This window comes from Lepus europaeus, chromosome 12 (genome assembly GCF_033115175.1).
Source record: "Lepus europaeus isolate LE1 chromosome 12, mLepTim1.pri, whole genome shotgun sequence".
In the NCBI taxonomy this organism is placed as follows: Eukaryota; Metazoa; Chordata; class Mammalia; order Lagomorpha; family Leporidae; genus Lepus; species Lepus europaeus.
The window spans coordinates 22,112,557-22,137,740 of NC_084838.1; the positions used below are offsets into that span (position 1 = coordinate 22,112,557).

At 49.5% G+C, this 25,184-nt stretch overlaps 1 protein-coding gene across 1 annotated transcript in view; it reads left to right on the forward strand.

The window, feature by feature from the left end:
• SUSD1 (sushi domain containing 1) overlaps positions 1–25,184 on the forward strand; it is a 141,332-nt gene that overhangs the window by 100,419 nt on the left and 15,729 nt on the right. The window contains exons 11-14 of the mRNA XM_062206717.1: positions 4,887–4,978; positions 6,265–6,451; positions 18,329–18,425; positions 22,860–23,121. Coding sequence (XP_062062701.1) covers positions 4,887–4,978; positions 6,265–6,451; positions 18,329–18,425; positions 22,860–23,121 — 638 coding nt within the window. The remainder of the gene's footprint in view (positions 1–4,886; positions 4,979–6,264; positions 6,452–18,328; positions 18,426–22,859; positions 23,122–25,184) is intronic.

The window sequence follows — 25,184 nt, forward strand, 5'->3', positions numbered from 1 at the left end:
ACCTGGGTATGTCGCATGGGTGGCAGAGACCCCCGTGTGCTTGAGCCTTCACCGGCTGCCTTCCCAGGGTGTGCATTACCAGGAAGCTGGACTAGGAAGTGGAGCCAAGACTCGAACCCACTCTGATACGAGATCCTGTGTCCTAAGTAATGTCTTAACCTCTGTGCCTACCCCCACCCCTCCGCCCCCTTGCAAGCCCGTGCATGCTGTGGGAACCTCGCCCCTTTGTTTCTTCTGTCTGACCATCCTTCCCCTAGGCGTTGGTGCCTTACTCCCTTGTGTGTCTGTTCACATAGCACCTCCACAGAGGGTCTTCCCTGACCATCCACCATCTTTGAGCAATGCTTTTCTACATAGTCTTTGCCAGCATACACAGTTCCATGTGTGGTGTATATATGTATGTGTTGTATACATACATATACACACAAATATATTTTGTTGACTTTGTTTATTTTCTTCCTCCTACACTAAAAAAAATTCCATCAAGGCAGGAACTGTCTTTTTCTTTTTTCTTCTTCTAAGATTTATTTATTTGAGAGGCAGAGTTACAGAGAGAGAGAGGGAGAGACAGAGAGAGAGGTTCTTCCATCTGCTGGCTCACTCCCCAGATGGCCACAACTGAAGCTGAGCTGATCAGGAGCCAGGAGCCAGGAGCTTCTTCCGGGTCTCCCATGCAGGTGCAGGGGCCCAAGGAATTGGGCCATCTTCTGCTGTTTTCCCAGGCTATCAGCAGGGATGCTGGATCAGAAGTGGAACAGCCAGGACTCAAACCAGTGCCCATATAGGCACTGCACTGCAGGTGGAGGCTTAACCTACTACACCATAGTGCTGGCTCCAGGAACTTTCTTTTTCTTACCACTTTCTCAAACTTAGCCTGGCACATGGTAAGAATCTTGTAAATATTCACTAAGTAAGTTCGTTGCGTGAACTTACCAGGTTCCAGAAAACTAAAGTATATTGCACTTAGAGAACTGATACTGTTCTACCTTCGAGTCTTTCCACTCCGGTACATGGCAGTTCTCTTTATTGTTCTACATCTTCTAGAAACTTGAAGAAAAGTGTTCAGTGTTTCTGATTTGCTTATGTGTAGTTATTTGAAGTGTGTGGCATCTCCTCTCGTGAATAGGGGTCCTGCAGCTATTTGATTGTGCGTTGTTGCTTGTTGTCTTAGTTCCCTGTTGTTGGAAGGACCCATGACTGCACATTTAGTAGCTTAAAAAACAGGAATTTACTGTCTGATAGTTCTGGAGCTCAGAAGTCTGAAATCGGAGGTGAGTGCTGGCCCAGTGGTTGAGCTGTCCCTGTCCCATCCCCATCTCTGTCTCCTGGCTCCAGCTTCCTGCTAATGTAGATCCTGGGAGGCAGTGGTGATGACCCAAGTTGTTGGTCTCTGCCACCCACATGGGAGACCCAGATTGAGATCCTGGTCCCTGACTTTGGCCTTAGGCTGTTCCTGGCAACTGGTAAGTGAACCAAGAAATGGGAACTCTTTCTTTGCCTCTCAAATACATAAATAAATATTTTTTAAAAAGGCTGACATCAGCTTCATTCACTAAAACCAAACAAGCTGTCAGCAGGCTTGTGTTTTTTCTGGGGAGACTGGGGGAGACTGTTTCCTGGCCCTTTCTGGTTTCCATAGTTGCCTGAATTCCATCCCGAGGCCCCACCCTCCATCCTTAAAGCTCACCAGTTTAATCTCTGCTTTCTTTCTTTCTTTCTTTCTTTCTTTCTTTCTTTCTTTCTTTCTAAAATGGGCTTCCAGGCCCCTCCCCCTTTTTAAGATTTATTTATTTATTTGAAAGTCAGAGTCACACAGAGAGAGGAGAGGCAGAGCGAGAGCGAGAGCGAGAGAGAGAGAGAGAGAGAGAGAGCGAGAGAGAGAGAGAGGTCTTGCATCCGCTAGTTCACTCCCCGATTGGCTGCAACAGCTGGAGCTGTGCTGATCTGAAGCCAGGAGCCAGGAGCTTCTTCTGGGTCTCCCATGCAGGTGCAGCAGCCCAACCACTTGGGCCATCTTCTACTGCTTTCCCAGGCCATAGCAGAGAGCTGGATTGGACGTGGAGCAGCCGGGTCTTGAACTGGTGCCCATATGGGATGCCAGCACTGCAGGCCAGGGCGTTAACCCTCTGCAGCACAGTGGGTGCCCCTAATCTCTGCTTTAATCCTTACATCTCCTTTCTCTAACCCTGATCCCTTGCCTCCCTGGTGTAAGGATCTCTGTAATATGCATTGAGCCCATCTGTATAATCTGCCTACCTTAATCACCTCTGCTAAGTGCTTCTGCCTTGTAAGGTAGCCTCTGCACAGGTCCCAGGCACTAGGATGTAGGTGTCTTAGGGGCGTCGTGATTCAGCCGACCATGCGTGCTCTCGCAGATGTGTGGAGCGTGATTGATTCTTGAATGTTCTTGTATTTGAGTGCACCGTGCCAGACTCCTGTTATTTTGTATTTATTTGTCCATTGTTTTCAAACATTCCATATTTGACTTGCAGTTGATTCTCTTAGTTCTACTGACAGTAATACCATTTATCCCTTTCTTTGTAGTATTTGTAGCTCACTTCTTTTGTGCCTTTTCTCTGCGTTGTCTAGAATCTCTCGACTAAGGCTAAATAATAGCTATGAGGCCATGCATTCTTGTGTTGTTAACTTACTAGAAATTGCTTCATCGTTTTACCATTGAGTCTAATAATGGTTTCAGATAAACACTATTAAATTAAGGAGTCTTGGGGCTGGCTTTGTGGTATTGCAGGTTAAGCTGCCACCTGTGACACCAGTGTCTGATATGGGTGCCTGTTCAGGTTCCACTTCCAGTCCAGTTCCCTGCTAATGACCTGAGAAGGCAGTGGAAGATGGCCTGAGTACTTGGGCCCCTGCACCCACATGGGAGGCCTGGATGAAGCTCCCATCTCCTGGCTTAGCCCTGGCTGTTGTGGCCATTTGCAGAGTGAACCAGTGGATGGAAATCAATCTCAATCTCTCTCCCTCCCTCCCTTTCTCCCTCTCTCCTTTCTTCCCTCTCTCCCTCCCTCTTTCCTTCCCTCCCTCCCTCCCTCCTTCCCTCCTTCCCTTCTTCCTTCTCTCTCTGTAACTCTGCCTTTCAAATAAATAAATAAATAAACAAACATCTTTTAAAAATTAAGGGGTTTCTATTAAATTAAGTCCTAGTTCACTAAGATTTTAATTCAGGAATGTATATCAAGTGTATCAGCCACTATGATGATTAAAGTAACCTTAAGTTTTCTCTCTTTTGGCCTATTAATAGCCTTTTCGACAATGAGTCTCTCTGTAGTCTGGGCAGAGTTCTTCCTTGGCCTGCTATACTGTTGTTGAAATGTACTGCTGACTTCTACTTGCTAGTATTTCATTTTGGAATTGTTTATGTATATTAACAAGTGAGTTTGGCATAGCGTATTTAGTGATTGGTTGTGCTATCCTGGTTCAGCTTGGAAACTGTGGACTAGTCATACTGAATACATTTAAAAACCTTTTTGGCCGGCGCCGCGGCTCACTAGGCTAATCCTCCGCCTTGCGGCGCCGGCACACCGGGTTCTAGTCCCGGTCGGGGCACCAATCCTGTCCCGGTTGCCTCTCTTCCAGGCCAGCTCTCTGCTGCGGCCAGGGAGTGCAGTGGAGGATGGCCCAAGTGCTTGGGCCCTGCACCCCATGGGAGACCAGGAGAAGCACCTGGCTCCTGCCTTCGGATCAGCGCGGTGCGCCGGCCACAGCGCGCTACCGCGGTGGCCATTGGAGGGTGAACCAATGGCAAAAGGAAGACCTTTCTCTCTGTCTCTCTCTCTCACTGTCCACTCTGTCAAAAAAAAAAAAAAAAAAAAACAACACCTTTTTGTATGATATGGAATGGTGTAGGTGGTACTGGAGTTATCTGTATTCTGAAAGCTTCGGGAACCATCTTCACACCCAGCATGGGATTGCATTAGCCTGAATCACATATCTTGCCTTCCCTGCTGTGTCTTGCAACATTTGAAGCGTGGCTGGCTTGTGACCTGTGGAACAAGTTTTCTCTGGGCAAAGCTTTCCAGGCCACAGAGAGAGGTCATGTCCACCAATTTGACTTCATCTGTAGAAACCCATTAGGCCAGGGGCTTACACCATTCAGCTTTGCCTCCCGTGGGAGTTTCTCCCAGGTGCGATGGGAGTTGTCTTTATTAATCATTAATCGGCACCGTGTCCCTCTGACACTTCTTCGCCAGTGTAATGTACAACTTCCAGTTTAGGGACGGGGTCCTTGCTGAAGGAAGTAGCCTATGATATCAGAGCTTTGAATAGAGTCTTTGTTTTAAAACGTTTGAGTTAGTATACCTGTACCTCAAACTGTATCAGAGAGGAACTGACTTTCTGATTGATTACCATGCAACTGAACAGAGGCCAGGAAATGCTGCTTTGCTTGTTAAGAGATCAGGACGGTCAAACTAAAGGAACCTTCCTTGCCCCATTGCATGGCGAAGTCCCGTCTGCGTGGCGTAGCTTCCTTCCTTCCTCTCCTCCAGGAGCCATTCTCTGCTGAAATCTTGCTCTCGGGTCTGCTCTTCAGACCTGTGCTTGTTTGTATAACCCAGGGTGTCCAAAACCCAGCACCAAGGAGCTGCCGTTGTCAGCGTGGGAAACCAAGGGAACGTGCAGTGAGCAGACCTTATTTTGAAAGAGAGATCCGATGATGGAGTATCTTTGGATCTTAATTAAATCTTTTATCAGGACTGGGTTTATCTACATATAAAAGAGGTGATTCTTGGAGAGCGCCATCACTAATTCCTCAGTCAAAATACTGCCAAATTTATGCAAATGCTTACCCTTGGAAACTGGTTCAATTAAAAGGCAGTGCTTTTGTCTAGGGTGTGAATTGATTTTTTTATCCTTTCTCCCTGCAGTGAAACAAACCATCAGTAATATTTCCGTGTTTAATGACACCTGCTTGAGATGGAGAAGTCAGAAGACAGCTGGTACAGAAGAGATGTACTTAGTAAGTGACCGAAAGGTATTTTATTTAAAGGTGTTTGTCTTGGGTGGGAGGTTTAAAAAATACCGGCACACCCCAAAACTCTGTCTTTACAAGAATTCCTGTGACAGTTGCAATAAGAAGGGAGAAAACGGCCACCACTAGTGCGCATGTGTGAAGACAGAACCCTTGGGGGAAGATGAGAAAGCCACGAGAGGGTCTTTGCTGCTTGCTGGTGTCCTGGTGCGTTGGCGCTCTGGCAGCGTCTGTGGGAGGCATGGGGGTGTGTGTGTACGTGTGTGTGTGTGTGTGCCTCTGTTCACACCAGTGTTACCCGGATCCAGATGTGCTGTCTGGAGGCTGGAGGGCAACGTCTGAAGCTAGATGTGGTTGTGAGAAAGGGGGCGAGCATAGGAAAGAGCTGTCAGTAGAAGAGATTACATATGGGAAGGAAAGGCAGGCTCCTGGCCCAGGCACTGGGCTGGTATGCAAGAGTGTGGGGTTAACAGAAAGGGTGTGGGCAAAGGAGAAACCCCTCCCCAGCGAGTACCTGGTCAGCGAGGAATTACTTGGAATTTTTGATTTTCTTTCTAGGAAAATGTTCTTTGGCCTTGCTCCTGCAGTGTTTCCAGCAGGCTTTTTTTTTTTTTTTTTTAATAATTTTTTTGTATTTGACAGATGGAGTTAGACAGTGAGAGAGACACACAGAGAGAAAGGTCTTCCTTCTGTTGGTTCACTCTCCAAATGGCCGCTACGGCCGGAGCTGTGCTGATCCAAACCCAGGAGCCAGATGCTTTCTCCTGATCTCCCATGCGGTTGCAGGTCCCAAGCACTTGGGCCATCCTCCACTGCCTTCCTGGGCCACAGCAGAGAGCTGGACTGGAAGAGGAGCAGCCAGGACTAGAACCTGGTGCCTATATGGGATGCCGGCGCCACAGGTGGAGGATTAACCAAGTGAGCCACGGTGCCAGCCCCTTCAGCAGGCTTTTGTGTTGGACATGTGCGCTGAGTATGTTACAGACATGAAAGAGACAATTGCCAGTACCGGGGCTTTGGTCTTGGGTGGATTGTTGCTTAAAAATATGTATTTACTAGGCTGCAAATATTGTCATTGTGGTCACCAGGGCACCACAGCTCTCTCTGCTTGCTGTTGCATTTTCACTTTTTGAAGAAACTTTGCAGAGTCAAGAGGAGGAGAGGAAGAAAGCTCGTGCGAAAGGGTAGACATGAGGCGGGGCGTTCAGCGCCTTCCGGCCAGCGAGTCACCAGAAAGCTGCCTTTTTTTTTTCTTTTTTTTTAAAATGTTTCAGTTCCACATTCGGGGCCAGAGATGGTATCAGAAGGAATTCTCCCAGGAAATGGTCTTCAACACCACGAGCAGCAGCCAGGCGCCCACCATGTGCTTGGACCTGCGTCCGGGTACCAACTACAGTGTCCGCCTCCAGGCTTTGTCTGCTGAACTTCCTGTGTTCGTCTCCCTGACAACCCAGATAACAGGTACATCCTGAATAGCGGCTTTGCACCGCGGAGCTGCGGATAGGCCTGGATAAAAGAGGGACACTGTGGCTTTCTGTCCTTAGATAAAGAACTTCCAGACAGGAGGAAGGCCCCGGAACTGGAGGCCGGCACTGAGGGGCTAGCAGCTGTGACTGTGGCGTGTATTGCTTAGAAAGATGCTGATGTTGATTACGTCTGGGTGCGGTGTGCGTGAGTGTTGGTTACGTTCCTTCTGAACGTTTGGGACATCCACGCTGTCTGTTGTCTCTTGTTTAATTGGCATGCTACTGCAGATGTCTTAAGGGTAGGTTACTCTCCAGGGAAACACGGCGGCAGCCCCACTGTGGTCCCTCAATCAATTCACTATCCCCTCATTCTCTCCTCTTTCCAAATCTGTGCCTCCCCTTTACCTCCGTCTCACACTCCAAGGAAATACTGAGAGCTTCTTAATTTTTTTTTTTTTTCTGTCTCATTGAGATGGCAGAAGTGATCGGGCCAGGAGGTCCCACCTGCAGCCCCCACCCCGCCCTATACTGTGTGTTTTGCCTTCCCTCCTCTCCCTGCTCTTGCGTTGCCACCCCCGTCCCCAGCTTGTCCGTTGGATTCCCTCCCTTCTGGTTCATTCTTCATGTCTCCCCAGTATAAATTTATCCCAGCCCTGTCAAGCTTGTTGTAATATTTCCCGTGGCACTGAGAGGAAAGAAAAGATCGGTGTTGCTCTTTTGATTGCTCTGGCTGCTTTGTCTTCGCTAGGCCTCTCTTTCTCACTAAAGCCCCTCCACAGAGGGGCCTGTCCTGCAGCCCCCACGGCCTTGCCTTGTGCTCCCCCTCCCGGGGTGTTTGTCTTCATCGCTTTAGCGCGAGGGTCTCCGTTTGACTTCCTCTTGCCGACTTCCAGTGGCCGGTGCCGCTCTTGCTTGGTGCTCTCTGTGGCATCTGACACTCCTGCCATCGGAAGCTCCTCCCCCTGGTTCTGGTTCTGCCCGCCCTCCTCACTGCCTGCTCCCTCTCCTTGGCCACTCCCTCTGCTGTTGCTGACCCCTCTCCAGCCTCCTTCTCTTCCTTTTCTGCCTAGGTGGTCTCTACCAGTCTTGTGGCTACAAATACCACCTACATGCCAAAGGCTTCCAAAGGTATGCTTCTAGTACTAGCCTCTTTTCTGGGCTCCAACCATGGACATCCACCTATCTTCTATCCTATGGAACGTCTCTTTGGCAAGTCAACAGAGCTTTTGATTTCTCACCTCTTTTCTCACCTCCAAATCGGTTTTCCAGCCAGACTTCTCCATCTCAGTTATTGGCATTCTCATGTACCCAGCTACTCACCAAAACGGAGTCTTACTTGATTTTATCCCACCTTTAATCTTCATTTTTAAAGAAAATATTTATTTGAGAGAGAGAGAGAAGGGGAGAGAGAGAAAGATTCTCCCATCTGCTGGTTCACTTTCTTTCTTTTCTTTTTTTACAATTTATTTATCTGAAAGTCAGAGTCACACACAGAGAAAAGGAGAGGCAGAGGAGAGAGAGAAAGAGAGAGAGAGAGAGGTCTTCCATCCGCTGGTTCACTCCCCAATTGGCTACAATGGCTGGAGCTGGGCTGATCCAAAGCCAGGAGCCAGGCGCCTCCTCCAGGTCTCCCACGTGGGTACAGGGGCCTAAGGACTTGGGCGGCCCTCCACTGCTCTCCCAAGCCACAGCAGAGCGCTGGATCAGAAGTGGAGCAGCCAGGACACAAACTGCGCCTGTAAGGGATGCCGGCACTGCAGGCGGCTGCCTCACCTGCTACACCACAGCGCCAGCCCCAAATGCCTGGACCAGCCAGGGCTGGGCCAAGCTGAAGCCAGGAGCTGGGAATTCAATCTGGGTCTCCCTCAAGGGTGGCAAGAACCCAACTCCTGAGTGAATATTTGTTGTCTCCGTGACCTGCGTTAGCAGGAAGCTGGAGCTGGAGCGGAGCCAGCACTTGAGCTCACACACTCCCGAGTAGCATCTTGAAAGTTACGCCAAATGCCTGCCCCCACCCCTCAGTTTCCCACGTGTCATCAAATCCTTTCGACTGGCTGTCTGAAATCAACCACTTCTCCCCACCTTTGCCTTGCTCACCTCCAGCTAAGCCAGGCCGGCAGCCTCTTGCTCGGACTCCCCCAGTGGCTGCCTAGCCAGTTTTGTGCTTTCAGTCTTGCCTATCATTCCTCCTCCTCCACTTCCTCCATCTTAGTCTTTCGCCTGACTTGGAGAAGATCCTACTCAGCAGTGAAAGCAATGAAAGCAACCATGGAGTGCAAATGCCCACTTGTCCAGTGGGCTTCCGTTCACGTTAGAATGGAATCCAATGTCCTTCCTTCCGTGGATCACGTAATCCTGCCCCTGCCTGCCTCACTGACCTCAGCTCCCCATCCTCACCTCTTTCCCATTAAGCATCAGCTTCCCTTGGCCTTCTTGCTGTTCCTTAAATGGCTCCAACTCGTTCCCAGAGCAGGGCCTCTGCCTGGGATGCTGGCTCTCCCTGACCGCCTTTTAAAAATACCTTCTCCAACCCTCACTCCATTGCTCTCTATCCACACACCATGCTTGGATTTCTTCAGAGAATCTTCCTGAAAATTTTATTTATGTTCCTTTCCCCCTACCAAAGTAGAAGCTTCTTGAAGACAGAGATTCTTATATGTGCGTTCCACACCAAATATCCAACATGTCAGAATGGTCTTAATACATATATCACAATAAGCAAATTGTTTTTGAACAACAACCAGTAGTGATTTTAGTGTTTAGGAGATGCCTGGTTAATCATCAGAGACTTTTTTCCCAGAGATTTATTTATTTTTTATTTTATTTTAAAGGGAGAGTTACAGGGCAGGGGGTAGAGACAGAGATAGAGAGAGGTCTTCCATCCACTGGTTCACTCTCCAAATGGCTACAGTGGCTGGGGCTGTGCCAGGCTGAATCCGGGAGCCTAGAGCTTCTCCCAGGTCTCCCGTATGTGGGTGCAAGGGCCCAAGCACTTGGACCATCTGCTGCTGCTTTTTCAGGTACGTTAGTAGGGAGTTGGATCAGAAGTGGAGCAGCCATATGGGATGCTGGTGTTTCAGACGGTGGTTTAACCCACTGTACCACAATGCTGGCCCCATCAGACATTATACCAAAAAGAACTCCCCATATTTTGGGCTGTTGAGATCAATATTATTCAATTTGTGTATTCCTTCCCATGGTGACTTCCTAAATTGAAAGGCTGTGTAGTCTCCCACCCTTTGATACTTGCTATATTTTGATGGCTTGCATTTTTTATTTTTATTTGAAATGACACTTTGTAATTTTTGAATACTGCGTGGGGAGTTTCATCTTGATGAGATTCTAATTTTGCTTTGTCTTTAACTAGGATACTAGCGTCTTCAGGCTCCGTGTCTATTCTCACAGCCACCAGGGGGCACCTTTGAGCTGTTTAAGCTTGTGGAGGCCTTGGCCACCGAGGAGTATTTTCCAAGAATTTGCAGTTTTGAGAAAGCATGAGAATTCAAGTGGTTAAGACCATATGAAAGATTAACAAAGCTCAATCCTAAGGTTTTCATTTTATACATGAGTACCTCACGTGTTGACGGGAAGAGATACTCCTGGTGCCCAAGGTGTGTGTGCGGGTGTTTTAGGCCATTTTGTGAGCTTTTGAATTTTTAGCAGCCCCAGCTGTGTTAGTTTAAGGATTTGGATCTGGAAGATGCAGCAGCTAATTTCCCAGAAGAAAAGGGAGTGGAATTTCCCTTGTGAGTGCTTTGTTTTAAACTAAATCGTACTGATGGGAACAAGATGCAAACAGGCACTTTAAATATATTGCTGACCTCAGAGTCCTAGCTGTGTTGAGAGACAGAGGCCAGTGTTGCAGGGAGAGTGGGGAGAGGGTGCTGGCGAGGGGTGGGGCAGGGAGATCCCGTCAGCCTTGTGCCTCACTGAGCTCAGGTCTCCAGGGTAGCTCCCCTTAGGGCCGGGGTGAGGAGTTAACTTTCTTCCTCAATGGACCCCAAGGAGTCAGAAGAGCTGTGCACACGGCGGCTCTGCTGTTTTCCTGCCAAGGTGAAATTGCCTTCCTACAGGGAGAGAGAGGAAACCAGAGAGGAGAAAATTGGATAAGGGGGGGAGACACGGGGAGAGGCGGAGGAAGCAGGAGGCAGGTGCATTTGCATAAAGGCGAAGGTAAACCAGACCACGTGCGCTGCACAAGGAGGTGATCACTGGAGGGTGAGTGATAGAAGGACATCATTCTGCCCGTGTTCCCATCTCTAATTGCATTCTTCATAAGAAAAAGAGGAAGTGCTTTTCTGGGTGGTTAGGAAGGCAGCTGAAAATGCCCCAAGCATCATTGGATGAGGCCCCCAATTGCCCGGATCCTCCCTTCCCCTTGCCGCCTCGGCGCAGGACCGAGTCTCTGGCATTCTTGTTCGATACCCTCTCTTCTATGGTTGGCTACCCACAAGCCATGGACCCCGCACCCCTGTGTCCTTAGCGAGAACCCTCTGGCTGGTTCTAGCGCACCACGGGTATCCTGGGAGCCCCCTGTCTCCTAGTGGGTGGCCGCAGCTGCCCCAGACATCCAGCGAGGGTTCAGCCTTCACAACTATGTCTGTGGCGCAGGCTCTTGGCCATGTGGACGCCTTGTGTTAGCTCAGGCTATTTCTCTCCTTCCCAGGAATTCTCCCAGCTACTTTACAACTTAGGTTGAACCCGAGCCGCAATCAAGTGGCTTCGTGGGCGTTGGGTATCTCCCAGCTCCTCTTGTTGTGGGCGCAAGTGTCTTAATCTTTATTCCGGGTTCTTGCCCCCACCGAGAAAAATTCAAAGCAGAGGCTAAGATGGCATGCACATGAACATATGTATGCACCGTGAGTGTGGGCAGCCCCACAGGGAGAGTGGCCATCAGGAGTGGGCCAGAGGGCTGCCTATGGGCAGGGGCGGGGGGCCAGAGAAGCACCCATGGAATGATCAGAAAGGAGGAGGGGGTGCCATGTTGGCTACCTGGAAGCTAGCTCCATGTGGAAGCACACTAAACCCTACCCACACTCCTTCTGGTTTGCATTGTCAATGGGGGGCACCACCCCCTTCCTCATAAAAGAGACAGCGTAGGGGTAGCCCTTTCGCTCTGACTCCCAAATCTTGTAGTCTTGTGGTTGCTGACAACTAATTTTTCCTGTTGCCATCAATTTCAGTTTGTCCCACCTGGGTGGCAGGATGCATCTGAGGATGGCGAAGGAACCATCACGGGGCCTTGATTTTTCTCCCCACCTTTTATTAGAGAAATTTCAGAAAAGTAACATTTTCATTCCGTTCTTGGTGTTCATTTGAATTTTATAGTGTAAAGTTTCTCGGTTTTGTTGAGATAAATCTTTCTTCTTTGACTTGGGTTCTTTCTGTTCACTGTGGTGAGTGTTAGAGGCAGGAATTTTTAACACCTTAGCACTTGTTGGTTTAGTAGTTCGCCTGTGTCAGTGTTACTCATCTTTTGTCCTACATATTACAAATTTCACTCCAGGATTATTTAGTGTTTAATTTTCTTTTCAATTTTTTTTGACATTTAGACATCTTAAATTTTCATGTCATCAGTTTTATTGGTCTCTTTATAATTGCTGCCTGTGGTCATGGTAAGAAAAGCTTCCCCTACCCTGAAAGCAGATCAATTCTTATCCTGCAATATTTTCTGCTTTTTAATGGTTTGTGTTTTGCATTTAAAACTCGGGACTTTCTTGGAATTTGTTTTGAGGTAAGATGAGACCAAGTTTACATAATAAATTTTTTTCTTCTGAGTTCCCTTGAAATACTGTCCATATTACCTAGTATAATCTGAGTCAGTCTCTCTCCAGACTGGCTTTTGCATCGCTTTGCCTCTCCTTGTTTGTACCTTGAGATTCCAGTTATAGTAATTTCGTATTTATTCTTCTGCAGGGGAGTTTCTCCTGCATTGCTTTTCTGCTTCCTCTTCAACGTTTCCTTGCCCGGTAACCCTTGTGTTTTTGCTCCTAGCAGGAAGTGGATCCTGTTGACACCAAAGGTTGGTGACAAAGGTCTCCCTCCTGGCCCCTCTCTGATCGCACACACCCAGGGTGGAAGAATTGCACTTTTTAGCACGCACCTGACCCATGTCTTAGTTTAAATCAGCTGCGAGGCCGAAGCAAAGGAGAGCAGATGTGCCGAGGTTAGCAGTTTGGGAGGCAGGGAGCAGCGCCTGGGAGGACAGGTGCTTTCCCCTCCACATGTAAATGAGGAGCAGCCGGATGAGGTCCAGGAGACGTACGAGGGGGAGGGTCTGGGCAAGCAGAACAGAAGGCAGCCCGGGGTCACAGTTAACCCACTCAGCCAGATGACTGTGGTGCCTTTAACAGGGCAAGAAGGAAACCGGGGCTGGAAAAGGCAATAATGATGGGGCTTACCCCTGGCGGGAGAGGCCCTTCCGGCTCCATCCGTGGCTCCCCCTGCTGGGAGCCCAGCGAGCCCTTTGTTCGACGGTTGGTTCCTTAACGTGGCGGGAGACTGGGTGGTTTTGAAAGGTTGGCCAAGAGATCAGAGGAACTTGAGTCACTGATCTTGGAGAAGAACGAACAGAGCCCTAATTGACAGCAGCCTGAGCGGAGTTACACACGAGAGTGGCAAAGCACAAGCGACGTAGAGCCTTTGGGAGAGAGCCTCGAGGCCCAGGGCGGCGACCCTCAGCCAGGAAAGGGCCCTCCTCCGGGGAGCAGACACACTTCTCCCTCTTCCCGTCATAGCCGTGGGAACCTGGCCCTTGTCTGCCACAGGTGTGGCCCAGGGCGTCTTTTTCTGACTCCTCTGGGACGCATCAGGGACCTTCACAAAGGTGTCCTGTGGGGGCCCGACAGCTGGGGCCGCGGCAGGTGGCCTCCGAGGGTCTCTGGAAATCGCTTCCAATGGACTGTCTACGTCGTGTTTCTGAAATTCAAATCCCCTCCGACTTGAACCCCTGCCTCTTCAGCCTTGAACTCGTGGTTCTGTCGCTACCCCTTCCCCCACCCACCTCTCCACCTCTGGCCTCTGCGTCTCTTACTGTATTGATGACCTCATCTCCTTGGGTGTTCCCTCCTTTGGGTGGCACTGTAGCACCTGTGTATATGTTTGTCACAGCTCTGAGCACTGCCTGTTTCCAAAACTTTGAGTTTCTGGGAAGCAGAATCCGTGTGTTCCGTGGCTCTTTCTCCCCCACCTGGCTCAGGGCCTGGGCACAGAGGTGTCTTTTGAGTGTGGGTGTATAAATAACCATTTGATTGGGCTTTGAAGATTGTAAAGGAAGTCTTAAGTTTCTGTTATAATTTGGGGTTGAGGGCTTCCACCCCGAGATATTTCCCAGCGTGGTAAGTAGAATCCTGAGGGTGGGTGTTGGCTTCCTAACCCTTAGTTTCACTGTGGCAGGGTTTGAGGCTGGGGGTTAGCAGGGAAGCATTCGGGTTTTCTCCTTCTCTCTTCTCTTTTCCTCTGTCTCCCAGTCTCTGCGCTCCCTGCTGAGCTGAGCCAGAGCTGGACCTAGCAGGAGGGATGGCTCGGGCCAGGGTCTCATTTGGGTGGCTCTTCCTGCTGTCCTCACTGTGCTACCGCCCGAGATTTAGGGCAGTTCCTCTCCCACACAGGCAGAGCTGCTTCCCCTGGGTCTGGTGCCAGAGTTCCCCCCAGTACCGAGCTGTGTGTCCTGCCCTTGGCAGAGCACCTGGGAGCTGGATGAGCTCTGTGATCAGCCAGGGCTCCTCAGGTTGCATGGGCCAGGAGCCCAGGTCCAGTCCACCAAAGCGTAGGAATCTGTTGGCTCACAGCACTGGGAAGTCCAGGGATGGATGTCACTCAGAACCAGCAAGATCAGCCACAGTGGTGCCGGCAGAGCCCGGCTGCATGGCTCAGCTATGCTGCCCTCTGTCGGCAGACCTGCCTTACCTGGTACTCACAGCTACAACCAGCCCCCAAGGAACACCCAAGCCCTGGAAGCTCCCAGCATTCAATGGACTTCTCAACCAGCGCTGTGATGATGCTGGGATGGGGGCTTGGGCCAGAGGGGTTTGTACTGCTGTGGATGACAGCCCCAATAGAACTGCCTGGGAAGGAGAGGGGCTGCTTGCCACATACAACTAACAGGCATCAAGTGTGTATAAAAAGATGGCGTGCGGGCTCGGAGACTCTGGGGCACAGGCTGTGTGTGTTCCCGACACTTTGCAACGACAGGTTTACAGTCCCTTGGTCTCTCCCAGGTTTATTTTCCTTCAACCCCCAGTTCATTCAGCAGAACGCTCCTCCAGCCCTCACGCAGGGACGCCGCTTCCTCTTGTGGCCTCTGATGCCATTCCTTGCCCCGTGGGGAGCCCCTTGCGACGTGATGGCCCCTGGCTCCTTCACAATCCCGTGGGTGACATTTCCTCTGTGTGAAAACTGGGCAGGCGCCGACCCCGTCCCCAGAGTCACCCTTCCGGGGGGCATCCCCAAGTTCTCTTTCCCACCCACCCCTTCCCGCCAAACACCTGCTCACTGAGAGACCCGTGAGGTTCGGCTGCTCTAGACTCCCAGCCTCCCCCCTTCTTGTCTTGGACTGGGGATGGCCCAGGAGCCTGCTGTTCCTTCAGAGGTTTGTAGTTCTTTGTTCCTACTTTTAGACCATCTCAAGTTTCAGGCCAAGCAAAAACAAGCATTGTCCTGATATGACACGGTGACAAGGTTGACTTTGGGATCCAGTTAACCTGGGCCTTACCGTAGCTCAGCCACATCCAGCAGTGTGTCTCAACCTGCCTGCCTTCGCAGATCAGATGGAACTGACCGTCACAGAACTGCTGGGAGGATTTGTGAAACAGCAAAGCTCCTAGCGTGGCATTGGTCCCCAGTGGGTGTAGCTCAAGCGATTTTGTAAAAGCAGCCAGCGTGCACTGAGGGCTGATGTCTTCCAGACACTTTATGTTCTCTCTACTTGTGTTGGCTCATTAGCGATTGTTGTGCATCATTATCAATAGACACATTCATTTTCTGAACAGACCTTTGAGGTAGGATGAATTTTACCTCCGTCTTACAGATCAGGCAGCTGGAGGCAGAAATGGTAGAACCAGGATATGAACCCAGAGTCTTCCCACAGCATGATAGCAATCCTTTGTTCTTTTTTTTTTTTTTTTTTTTAAGATTTATTTTACTGGGGCCAGTGCTGTGGCGTAGCGGGTAGAGCCACCGCCTGCAGTGCCAGCATCCTATATGGGGGCTGGTTTGAGTCACGGTTGTGCCACTTCTGATCCAGCTCTCTGCTGTGGCCTGGAAAAGCAGTGCAAGATGGCCTAAGTCCTTGGGCCCCTGCAGTTGCATGGGAGACCTGGAAGAAGCTCCTGTCTTCAGATTGGCGCAGCTCCAGCCATTGCAGCCAACTATGGGGAGGGAACCAGCGGATGGAAGACCTCTCTCTCTCTTTCTGCCTCTCCTTCTCTCTCTGTGTAACTCTGACTTTCAAATATTTATTTTATTTATTTGAAAGGCAGAATCACAGAGACAGAGGGAGAGACAGAGAGAGATTGTCCACCTGCTGGTTCACTCTCCAGATGGCTGTAACAGCCAGGGCTGGGCCAGGCCGAAGCCAGAAGCCTGTTTCATCCTGGTCTCCCACGTGGGTGCAGGGGCCCAAGTAGGTGGGCCATCCTCTGCTGCCTTCCCAGGCACATTAGCCAGGAGCTGGAATGGAAGTGGAGCAGCCAGAATTTGAACTGGCACTGTGATATGGGATGCTGACATCACAGGTGGCAGTTTAACCAGCTGTACCACAACACCAGCCCCAGGAGTGATTATTTCCTATGTTAACTCTGGACTGTCTTCTTTGATGCCATACCGGGCAGACCTGTGACTCCACTGTAATTGTGGCAGATGGATTCTTTCCCCAGAGTTGATACATTTGTAGTCACCGCAGACTCAGTATTTTAAGCTAGATTTTATTAGTTCACTCAAAAGTGATGAGAGGGGCTGGCACTGTGGCTCAGTAGGTTAATCCTCTGCCTGCAGCGCCGGCATTCCTTATGGGCACCAGTTCAAGTCTCAGCTGCTCCACTTCCGATCCAGCTCTCTGCTGTGGCCTGGGAAAGCAGTAGAAGATGGCCTAGATGCTTGGACCGCTGTACCCACCCGGGAGGCCTGGCTGAAGCTCCTGGCTCCTGGCTTCGGATTGGTGCAGCCGTTTGGAGAGTGAACCAGCAGATGGAAGACCTTTCTGTCTCTTTCTCTCACTGTCTGTAACTTTCTCTCTCAAATAAATAAAATCTTTAAAAAAAAAAAAAGTGATGAGAACCTGCTGGATCAGTCCAGTGGAGCCAAACATTTAAGAGATCCCAGAGTAAACAGGGGAACTCTGCAGCTGAGCCTGGGTTCAGACCCTGGCTGTGCTTCGTGCTAACCGTGTACTCCTGGACAGATCACTAAATCTCTCCATGCGTTTGCTTCCTCGTCTGTAGTGTGAGGTTTTCTGAGAGAACAGTCGTACTTACTCCCCGTCTGAGTTTAGGAACATGGGAAAATATGCGCCAGCATCAGATAGGGATCAGATGACCAGTTCTGTTGCTGGTGAAACTGGTTTGGATCTGAGGCCGAAATAAAACTTCCTGGATCTTCCTTCCAAATGTAAACTTTGCACCCCACCCAGGGGGGAATTTAAATCTATAGGACAAATGTAGACTTGGCTACACAATTGCTGTGACGTAGGTTTGCCTCCTGCGTGGAAGATGGGGACAAAACAAAAGAAAAATAAAAGAGTAAAAAGGGGTAGGGCCCCCTGAGAACACGAGTGGAACTCTAGCTGTCTCACAGCGCGTGGATGGAAGGACAAGACAGAAGTGCTTCTCCTAATATCTGGAGCAGGAAAAAGTTCCTGTTGCATGAGCCAAGGGAAGAATGCCAGGAGAGGGAGAAAGTAATTGCTTCCATAAATGTCATCCACTTGGTAGCACCGTTGAGGGCCATAAGTGATATGAGGCACCTACAGGCCACATCTAGCGTATGTGCTGAGTGCCCAGAACATCTTGGCTGCGTTTCCCACAGGCACAGTGGCAGCTGGCATATCAACACCGTGCATGCGGTGACTGGTAACATCTTGGAACACTCATGTCAGCCCGTCTGGATCTTTTTTTCCTCCAGTGGAAGACTACGTGGGAAATGTTGTCACTGGGGAAGGCAAAGTAAGGACAGAGAGGTCCACAATTATAAAGATACAGAAGTCCAAATGGGACCCCACCTGCTAAGCAGGATGTGAAGCCCACACTGCTCTGCTACAGCTCATCACCCCTTTTAATTTGGGTAAAATATATATAACAAAAGGTGCCGGCCAAGCCGTTCTGAAGTATGTAATCCATTGACATTAAACATGCTCACAATGTGTGCAGCCGTCATCACCATCTAGTTCCCAAACAGGTTCATCACCTCAAACAGATCCTTTGTGACCATGAAGCAATAATTCTCCATTTTCCAGCCGCTGCTTCAACCCCTGGCAACCTCTAATCCACTTCCGTCTCTGAATTCACCTGCGCTAGATCTTTCATTTCCGTGGGATCATGTTCTAGGAGCAGTCTTCAAAAAGTTCATTGAAAATGAGTATTATGGAAGAGCTATGCATGGGTTTCAAAGTTTTTGCACTGAAATAAATTCATCTTTTAATTCCATTGTTCCATGGGATTTTGCAGATCCCGCTGTGTCTGTCCTTTTGTGTCTGGCTGATTTCCCTCACTTAGCATGATGTGTTCAGGGGTTCTTGCAAGATGTAGCACACTCAGAATATCTGTAACACTTCTTTAGTTACAACTGTCCCTTTTATGGCTTGCAGGAGGCCTGGGTTCTTCATACATTTTACTTGTTCTGATTATACTCTGTTTTCTTCTTTTCCACATGTTTTCAGAGCCTCCTCTTCCGGAAGTAGAATTTTTTACAGTACATGGAGGGCCTCCACCACGCCTCGTGTTGAAGAGAGTCAAAGAGATAAATGGCCCTATCAGGTCAGTGGCTGTACCTTTCCCATGGTTGTTTTCTGATCCCCACGGAGTGTTCTGGAAACTTTTGTTCTGGCGAGGGGGAGACTTCGGTGTGGGTGACTGGGCTCGATTACTTGGGCCGAGGCAGCAGGGCCTCCTCTTTTGTGACCTTGAGTACAGACAGGGCCTTTCATTCCAACTGGCAGCCTGCTGAATGAATAGAGAGACTTCTAAGGGACCAGACACAAGCATGTGGGCAGCGTAGCTCAAGAAATGAAATCCACTCCTTTGGTCATTGGACAACTGTTGATTGAGTGCCTGTTACATGTCAGGCATCGTCTTTCGCAGGCAGTCCCTTGCTTGTCCCATGCCATGTTTGCTCTGTTCCCATATAGTGTTGCTCTTGTAGTTTTAAAGATCCATTGTCATCTGGTTTCTTCAATCAGTATGTGCCTTCTGGACTGTTCTGTAGAGTGCTTGCCTAACAGTTTCACCATGTTACATTTTTTATGTTTTAAAACATTTATTTTCATCTACTTGAAAGGCAGAGAGAGAGAGAGAGAGAGAGAGAGAGGAGACAGAATCTTTCCACTGCTGGTTCACCCCCAAAGAGCCACACAGCCAGGGCTGAACCAGGCCAAAGCCAGGAGCCAGGAACTCCATCTGGGTCTCCCATGTAGGAGGCAGGGGCCCAGGTACTTGAGGCATCACCTGCTGCCTCCCAGGCTGCAGCAGTAGGAAGCTGGATTGAAGTAGAGGAGTTGGGACTTGACCTGGCTCTGTGATATGAGACGTGGCGATCTCACATGGCAGCTTAACCCGCCTGTCGTAACACCTGCCCACCCACCTTACACTGTCAGCTCTCACCCTACAGCACGTCCGTTGGTGGTGGTGGGCCAGGAGCATCATGTCATGTAGGTGTTTCCCTCTACCTGAGGCTGATGCAGGGGTGTGTGTAGTGGTTGAAAGGCTCATTGTGGAGAATTCCTTGTATCCACTTGTGTACTGTGTTAAGGGCGAGACACCGGGTGGTTAGTGATCACTTCTGGGATTCCAGATGGTATTAGGATGGAATTAATTTACCTCAATTGGAGGCCTACCCTGTGTTCAGTTAAGAATTTACTTGCAAAGGTCATGGCAGAATTGGGAAGGTAGAATAGGTCTCTGTTTTAAAGAGAAAGATTGAAGTCGGCCCGGGGAGAGAGGAGCAACATGCTCCCAAGGTCAAGGAGACAGCATGTGTGACCTTATGCTGCTCTCTCTCTTTTCAAAATATTTGTATTCTATTTATTTGAGAGAGAGAGAGAGAGAACAAGCACTTCCAGCTGCTGCTTCGTGCCCCCAATGCCTGCAACACCTGGAACTGTGTCAGGTAGACGCCAGGAGTGGGAACTCAGTCCAGATCTCCCACGTGGGTGGCAGGGACCCAAGTACTTAAGCCTTCTCATGCTACTTCCTGGTGTGTGGATTAGCAGGAATCAGGAGGGGTGCCTGGACTTGAACCCGGGTGTCCCAAGCAGTGTCTCAAACCACTGCACCAAATGCCCATGCCCTAAAGTCTCTCTTCCTCTTCTGTGCAATCCAGGTAAACATGAATGTGAGATGTTTCAGAGTTAGGAAAAAGAACGTGTCGAGGAACTGTCTATGTGTCCATCCCAAGGGAACTTCAGGTTTTCCTGCCTGGATAGCAAAGCCCAGCAGTTGCCCATAGGTCCAGGGATGGCTGTTGCCTCCCCCCCACACTGTGTCTTGATGCCTGCCAGGGTTCCGGAAGACTTCTCAGTGCTGAGAACAGAGGCTGTGACATCACGGCCTGAGAGCGCGGCCAAGAGCAGAAGTGCTATTTAAACCAAATGATTACGTAAGGCAGAGGGAAAAGCCAGGTGACAGTCTGCCCTTGTGGCCGAGTGCCGGCCTGTGACTGCAAAACAGGAAGTGGAGCTCTGTGAGTCATTCCTCGGAGGACAGCGGTGAGAGAGAGGAGAAGCCCGCCAAAGCTGCGGCTCCTTCCCTGACGCCAGCCACGCCAGTGCGCTGCTTTCCGCAGCCTGACCATCTGATTTGAGCTCGGGGGAGCATCTTTGCCAGGCCCGGGCCTGCCTTGTGCATTGTTTGGGTGCAGGGGCTTAGGGCAGGCGGAGCCAGGGCCCTGGGCCCAATTCTCCCTCATCTTAGGCAGACGAAGCAGCCTGTTTCTGGGCTCTCTTACATGCTAGTGCCTCACACACCTGCCTGCTTATAGGAATCACCTGGGGTGTGCACGTTATCAGCAATTTAAAAAAATCCGAGACTCCATGGGTAACGTACAGAACCAAATGGGTGCAGCCGAGCTTTGAACTTGTGCTTGATTACATCTGCAACATGGGAAGATGTGCTTGTGGACCACATGGAGCTGCAGCAAGAGTGACTTTCTTACCTGAAGTTACGGTTCCTAGGGACATCGTCAACCCCTGGCAGATTTGTTGGGGTAGCTGCTCCCTGGAGGTGATGGTCGCACGGCAAACCTTACTGATGATGATGGCCACAGCCCACCACCCTTCAGGTTTGACCTTGTCTCTTGTAGAAAGTCCTTTGCAGACAGTGAGCTCGCTTTGTGGACCTCAGGGCCCTGTGAGGACAGACTGTGGGGCATTTGGGAAGCCAGTGGGTGGTAGAGACTTTCCAAATTCGGTGGCTGTTGTGGCTGGGGATTCAGGAGGTTTTAGGGAACAGGAGATGCAGCCTCAGGAATGTGGAGCTGGAGGTGTAGATTTACTACTATATTATAATTATGTAGCCTAGGGACTGGTGTTGTGGCATAGCAGGCAAAGTTTCAGCCTGCAATGCTGACATCCTATGTGAGTGCCGGTTCGAGTCCTGGCTGCTCCACTTCTGATCCAACATCCTGCTAATATGCCTTGGAAAACAACAGAAGATGGTCCAAGTCCTTGGGCCCCTGCTACCCATGTGGGAGACCCAGAAGCAGCTCCTGGCTCCTGGCTTCGGTCTGGCCCATCTCTGGCCATTGCAGCCATTTGGGGAGTGAACCAGTGGATGGAAGATTTCTCTCTGTATCTCCCTCTCTGACTCTGTAACTGTCTTTCAAATAAATAAGTAACTCTTTAATAATAATAAAAAAAGAATTATATGGCTTAATGGGCTTTGGAAATCACCCTGATCATATCCAATGCCATGCATACTTTTCCTCTGTACTGACATTTCCACTCAAGAAGCATTAGCAGGAGAATGGGCCACAGCTGCAGAAGGGTGCAAGGATTTGTAAGGATACAAGCATGAGGCATTCAAATCCCTGCTAGCCAGTGTGGCAGAGATAGCAGGCATTCAAACATTTACTGTACTAGGGGTAGGAGATAAGGACTGAATAGAAGGAATGCAAGGAGAGGCATGAGTCATTCTCACTGCATTAAAATTCCTGTACTTCCTTTCATTGACAGGGTTCTTATCTAAATTATTTAAATAATAAAACACAGGACAAAATCCCACCTGGCTGCTAGCGTGTTTCCCTGGCCACTTTCAGGGGACAGCTTCCCCGTGGACATGGGGTGTTTTGCCTCTCTGATGGCTTTGGGAATATAGTCAGACCGGGTTAACTCCTGGCAACTTTGCACTCCTGGCTTCTCATTTATTTCACATGAACTTTGGTTTCAGACTGTGGACCGCAGGCAATGTAGATCACATGAGCTCTCCTTCGGTGCCACATGATTGTCGGGAATCTTTCTTCAGACTTAGCACGTTAACTCGTATAGGCAGCTGGCCTCCGTGTGATTGCTAAATCCTTTCCATCACCAGGCTTCATTTAGCCACGTGAAAATCACTGATTAGATCAACCCGATGACATTCTCACAGGGCAGCAGCTTTTCCCAGTTAAAGAGGGTGTATTTGGTGTCTTTTGTAGCTAGAACTTGGAGAGGCCCCTGGCTCAGTGTCCTCTGCATTAACACCATAGGTCAAAACTAGAGCTCCCTGGCTCCCCAAGCTGTCAGACTGGTGGATTTCACAGTCAGGACTTTTTCTTATCTAGTGTTGTGTTCCCAGTGCCTAAAAAGTGCTTATCTCAGGGCCAGTGCCTGTGAGGCCAGCATACCATATGGGCACCAGTTCGAATCTCAGCTGCTCCACTTCTGATCCTGCTCTCTGCTAATGGTCTGGGAAAGCAGTGGAAGATGGCCCAAGTGGTTGGGCTGCTGCACCTGTGTGGGAGACCTGGCGGAAGCTCTTGGCTCCTGGCTTCAGATTGGTGCAGCTTCGGCCATTGCAACCATTTAGGGAGTGAACCACAGGCTGGAAGACCTCTCTCTCTGTCTCTCCCTCTCTTTGTGGCTCTACCTCTCAAATAAATAAATAAATCTTTTAAACAGAAAAGTGCTTATCTCATAACAAGTGTTCGGTAGGTATGAATAAGTGAATGAGAGAATCCTTCCACGAAAGTCTGACAGGTACTTTTCCTCTCTATTCCAGTTCATATCAGGTGTTGGTGCTCCCCCTGGCCCTCCAAAGCACATTTTCCTGTGATTCGGAGGGGGCTGCCTCATTCTTTAGCAATGGCTCTGATGCTCATGGGTATGTGGCTGCAGAAGTACCGGCCCAAGATGTTCCAGATGATGCCGTTGTAGAGATATCTATTGGAGACAGGCTGTACTATGGGAAATACTACAATGCACCTTTGAAAACAGGGGATGATTACTGCATTATATTACGAATCACAAGTGAATGGAATAAGGTATGCTTTTTAAAAAATATTTTGTAAAATTTATTTTCATCATATTGGAAAGGCAGAGGGATAGAACTCTTCCATCTACTGGTTCATTCCCTAAATGCCAAACAAGAGCCAGAGTTGGGCCAGACCAAAGTCAGGAGCCAGGAACTCAATCCGGGTCTCCTATGTGGGTGGCAGCGACCTGAGTACCTGAGCCATCATCTGCCGCCTCCCAGGGTGCACCTTAGCGGGACACTGGATGGCAAGCGGAGTGGCTGTCTGAATCAGGCACTCTGATAGAGAAGGCAGGCCCCTGAGTGGGACTCGAATGCTGTGCCACGTGCTTGTCCCGGGGGTGACGTCCTAGAAGCTCTCCGTGAAGGCTGTGTTTTCTTCTTCACATGCAACGTGGATGTTTGGACATTTGTTTGCCCGGTATTTGAGATGTACGCTGCAATTAATAACTATGAAACTGTTTTAGTCTCTTACGTGGAATCCTCTGCCTTTATAAAGAATGGGTGTAAGTCAGCTGCTGAAAGACACGTGGTACATGTTGTCCCTCATATGTGGAAACTGAAAAGATTAACAAAGCCCAGCCCCCAAGGTCTTCAAAGGTCTCAATGTAGCATGTGATTACTAGAGGCTGCACGAAGGGGGTTGCAAAGAAGAGGGAGGTTGGATAGAAGGTTCCAAAACACCGTTAGGAGTTGGCATTGCCACTGCCTGCAGCATCAGCATCTATATGGGCACTGGTTCGAGCCTCTGCTGCTCCACTTCTGATCCAGCTCCCTGCCAATGTGCCTGGGAAAGCAGCAGAAGATGGCCCAAGTGCTTGGGCCCCTGTACCCACATGAGAGATCTGGAAGAAGGTCCTGGCTCCTGGCTTTGGCTTCTCTCTCTCTCTCTCTCTCTCTCTCTCTCTCTCTCTCTCTGTAACTCTGCCTTTCAAATGAATAAAATAAATATTTAAAAAGAAAACAACCAGACAGTTAGATAGAAGGAATGCGTTCTGGTGTTCTGTAGCATTGTGTGTGTGTGTGTGTTGGGGGGCTATAGTTCACAATAAACTATAATATATTTTATGAGTGGCTGCAAGAGAGGAGCTTGAACTCTCCAAACACAGGGGTGACGATGGGGAGATGGAGATATTGACTGCCATGATTTGATATCATGGACACACTGGATATGCACGTATGTATTGGAGTGTTACATGGTACCCTAGAGACATGTGCCATTGTTACATGTTAATCAGGATTAAAAAAAATGTTTAAGGACATGGAAATGCCACCTCCCCTGTTTGTATGCAGGTAATAAAGTATCACATCGTATCCCACAAAGGCTTACGGAGACAAAGGGGTGGGTGGCTGAAGCTCACGGGGCTGGGGAAGGTGCACACCCTGAGCTTTCTAGCAGGCTTGCTGGGTTTGTGTTTGCACTGGCCTGGGTTGAGTTCTTTCCCTTAAGCTTCATAAAAGCCCTCATTCAGATGCATTGCAGAGGCCTGAGTTGTCCACTTCCCTGTACCCCTCCCAGGCTGCGGCCGCCCACAGGGCAGGAGGGAGGGGCAGATAAGCATTAAATTACCTGATTTCCTTCTTACCTCACTGCCTTGGCTGTAGCTGGGGCTGGTCTCACCCCTCCCCTGACCTTGGGAGGGACCTCTGTGTTCTCCCAGCAGTGATTCTTTTAGGGGACCTGGAATGGAATCTTCCTGAGATAATTAGAAAGAGGAGCTGGGCAAGCAAGCCGTTATATATACAAAGGCTGTACGATTGTTGGTATAGCAAGGGCTGAATCGGTCAGGGATTGAAGCTGTTCCGGAAGAAGCATTGTGATGGTGGCCCTAAGGGAACTGTAAGCTTGGTGTAAATTCATTTGGGTTGGTGGTGGAAACTAGAAAAATCATGTTGATACTGAGCAAAACATTTCTTGACCAGTGAATGTGAAGCAAAATATAGGTAGCCATCGCCTTGTAAGGGTCATCACATTTAAAACCAAGACTGCCTGTTCATCACGCTTGATCTAGGAAACCAAGGGTTCCTGTTAAGCGTGTGGCTGACCCGCGAGGGAGTCTGTAGTGGTTTGTG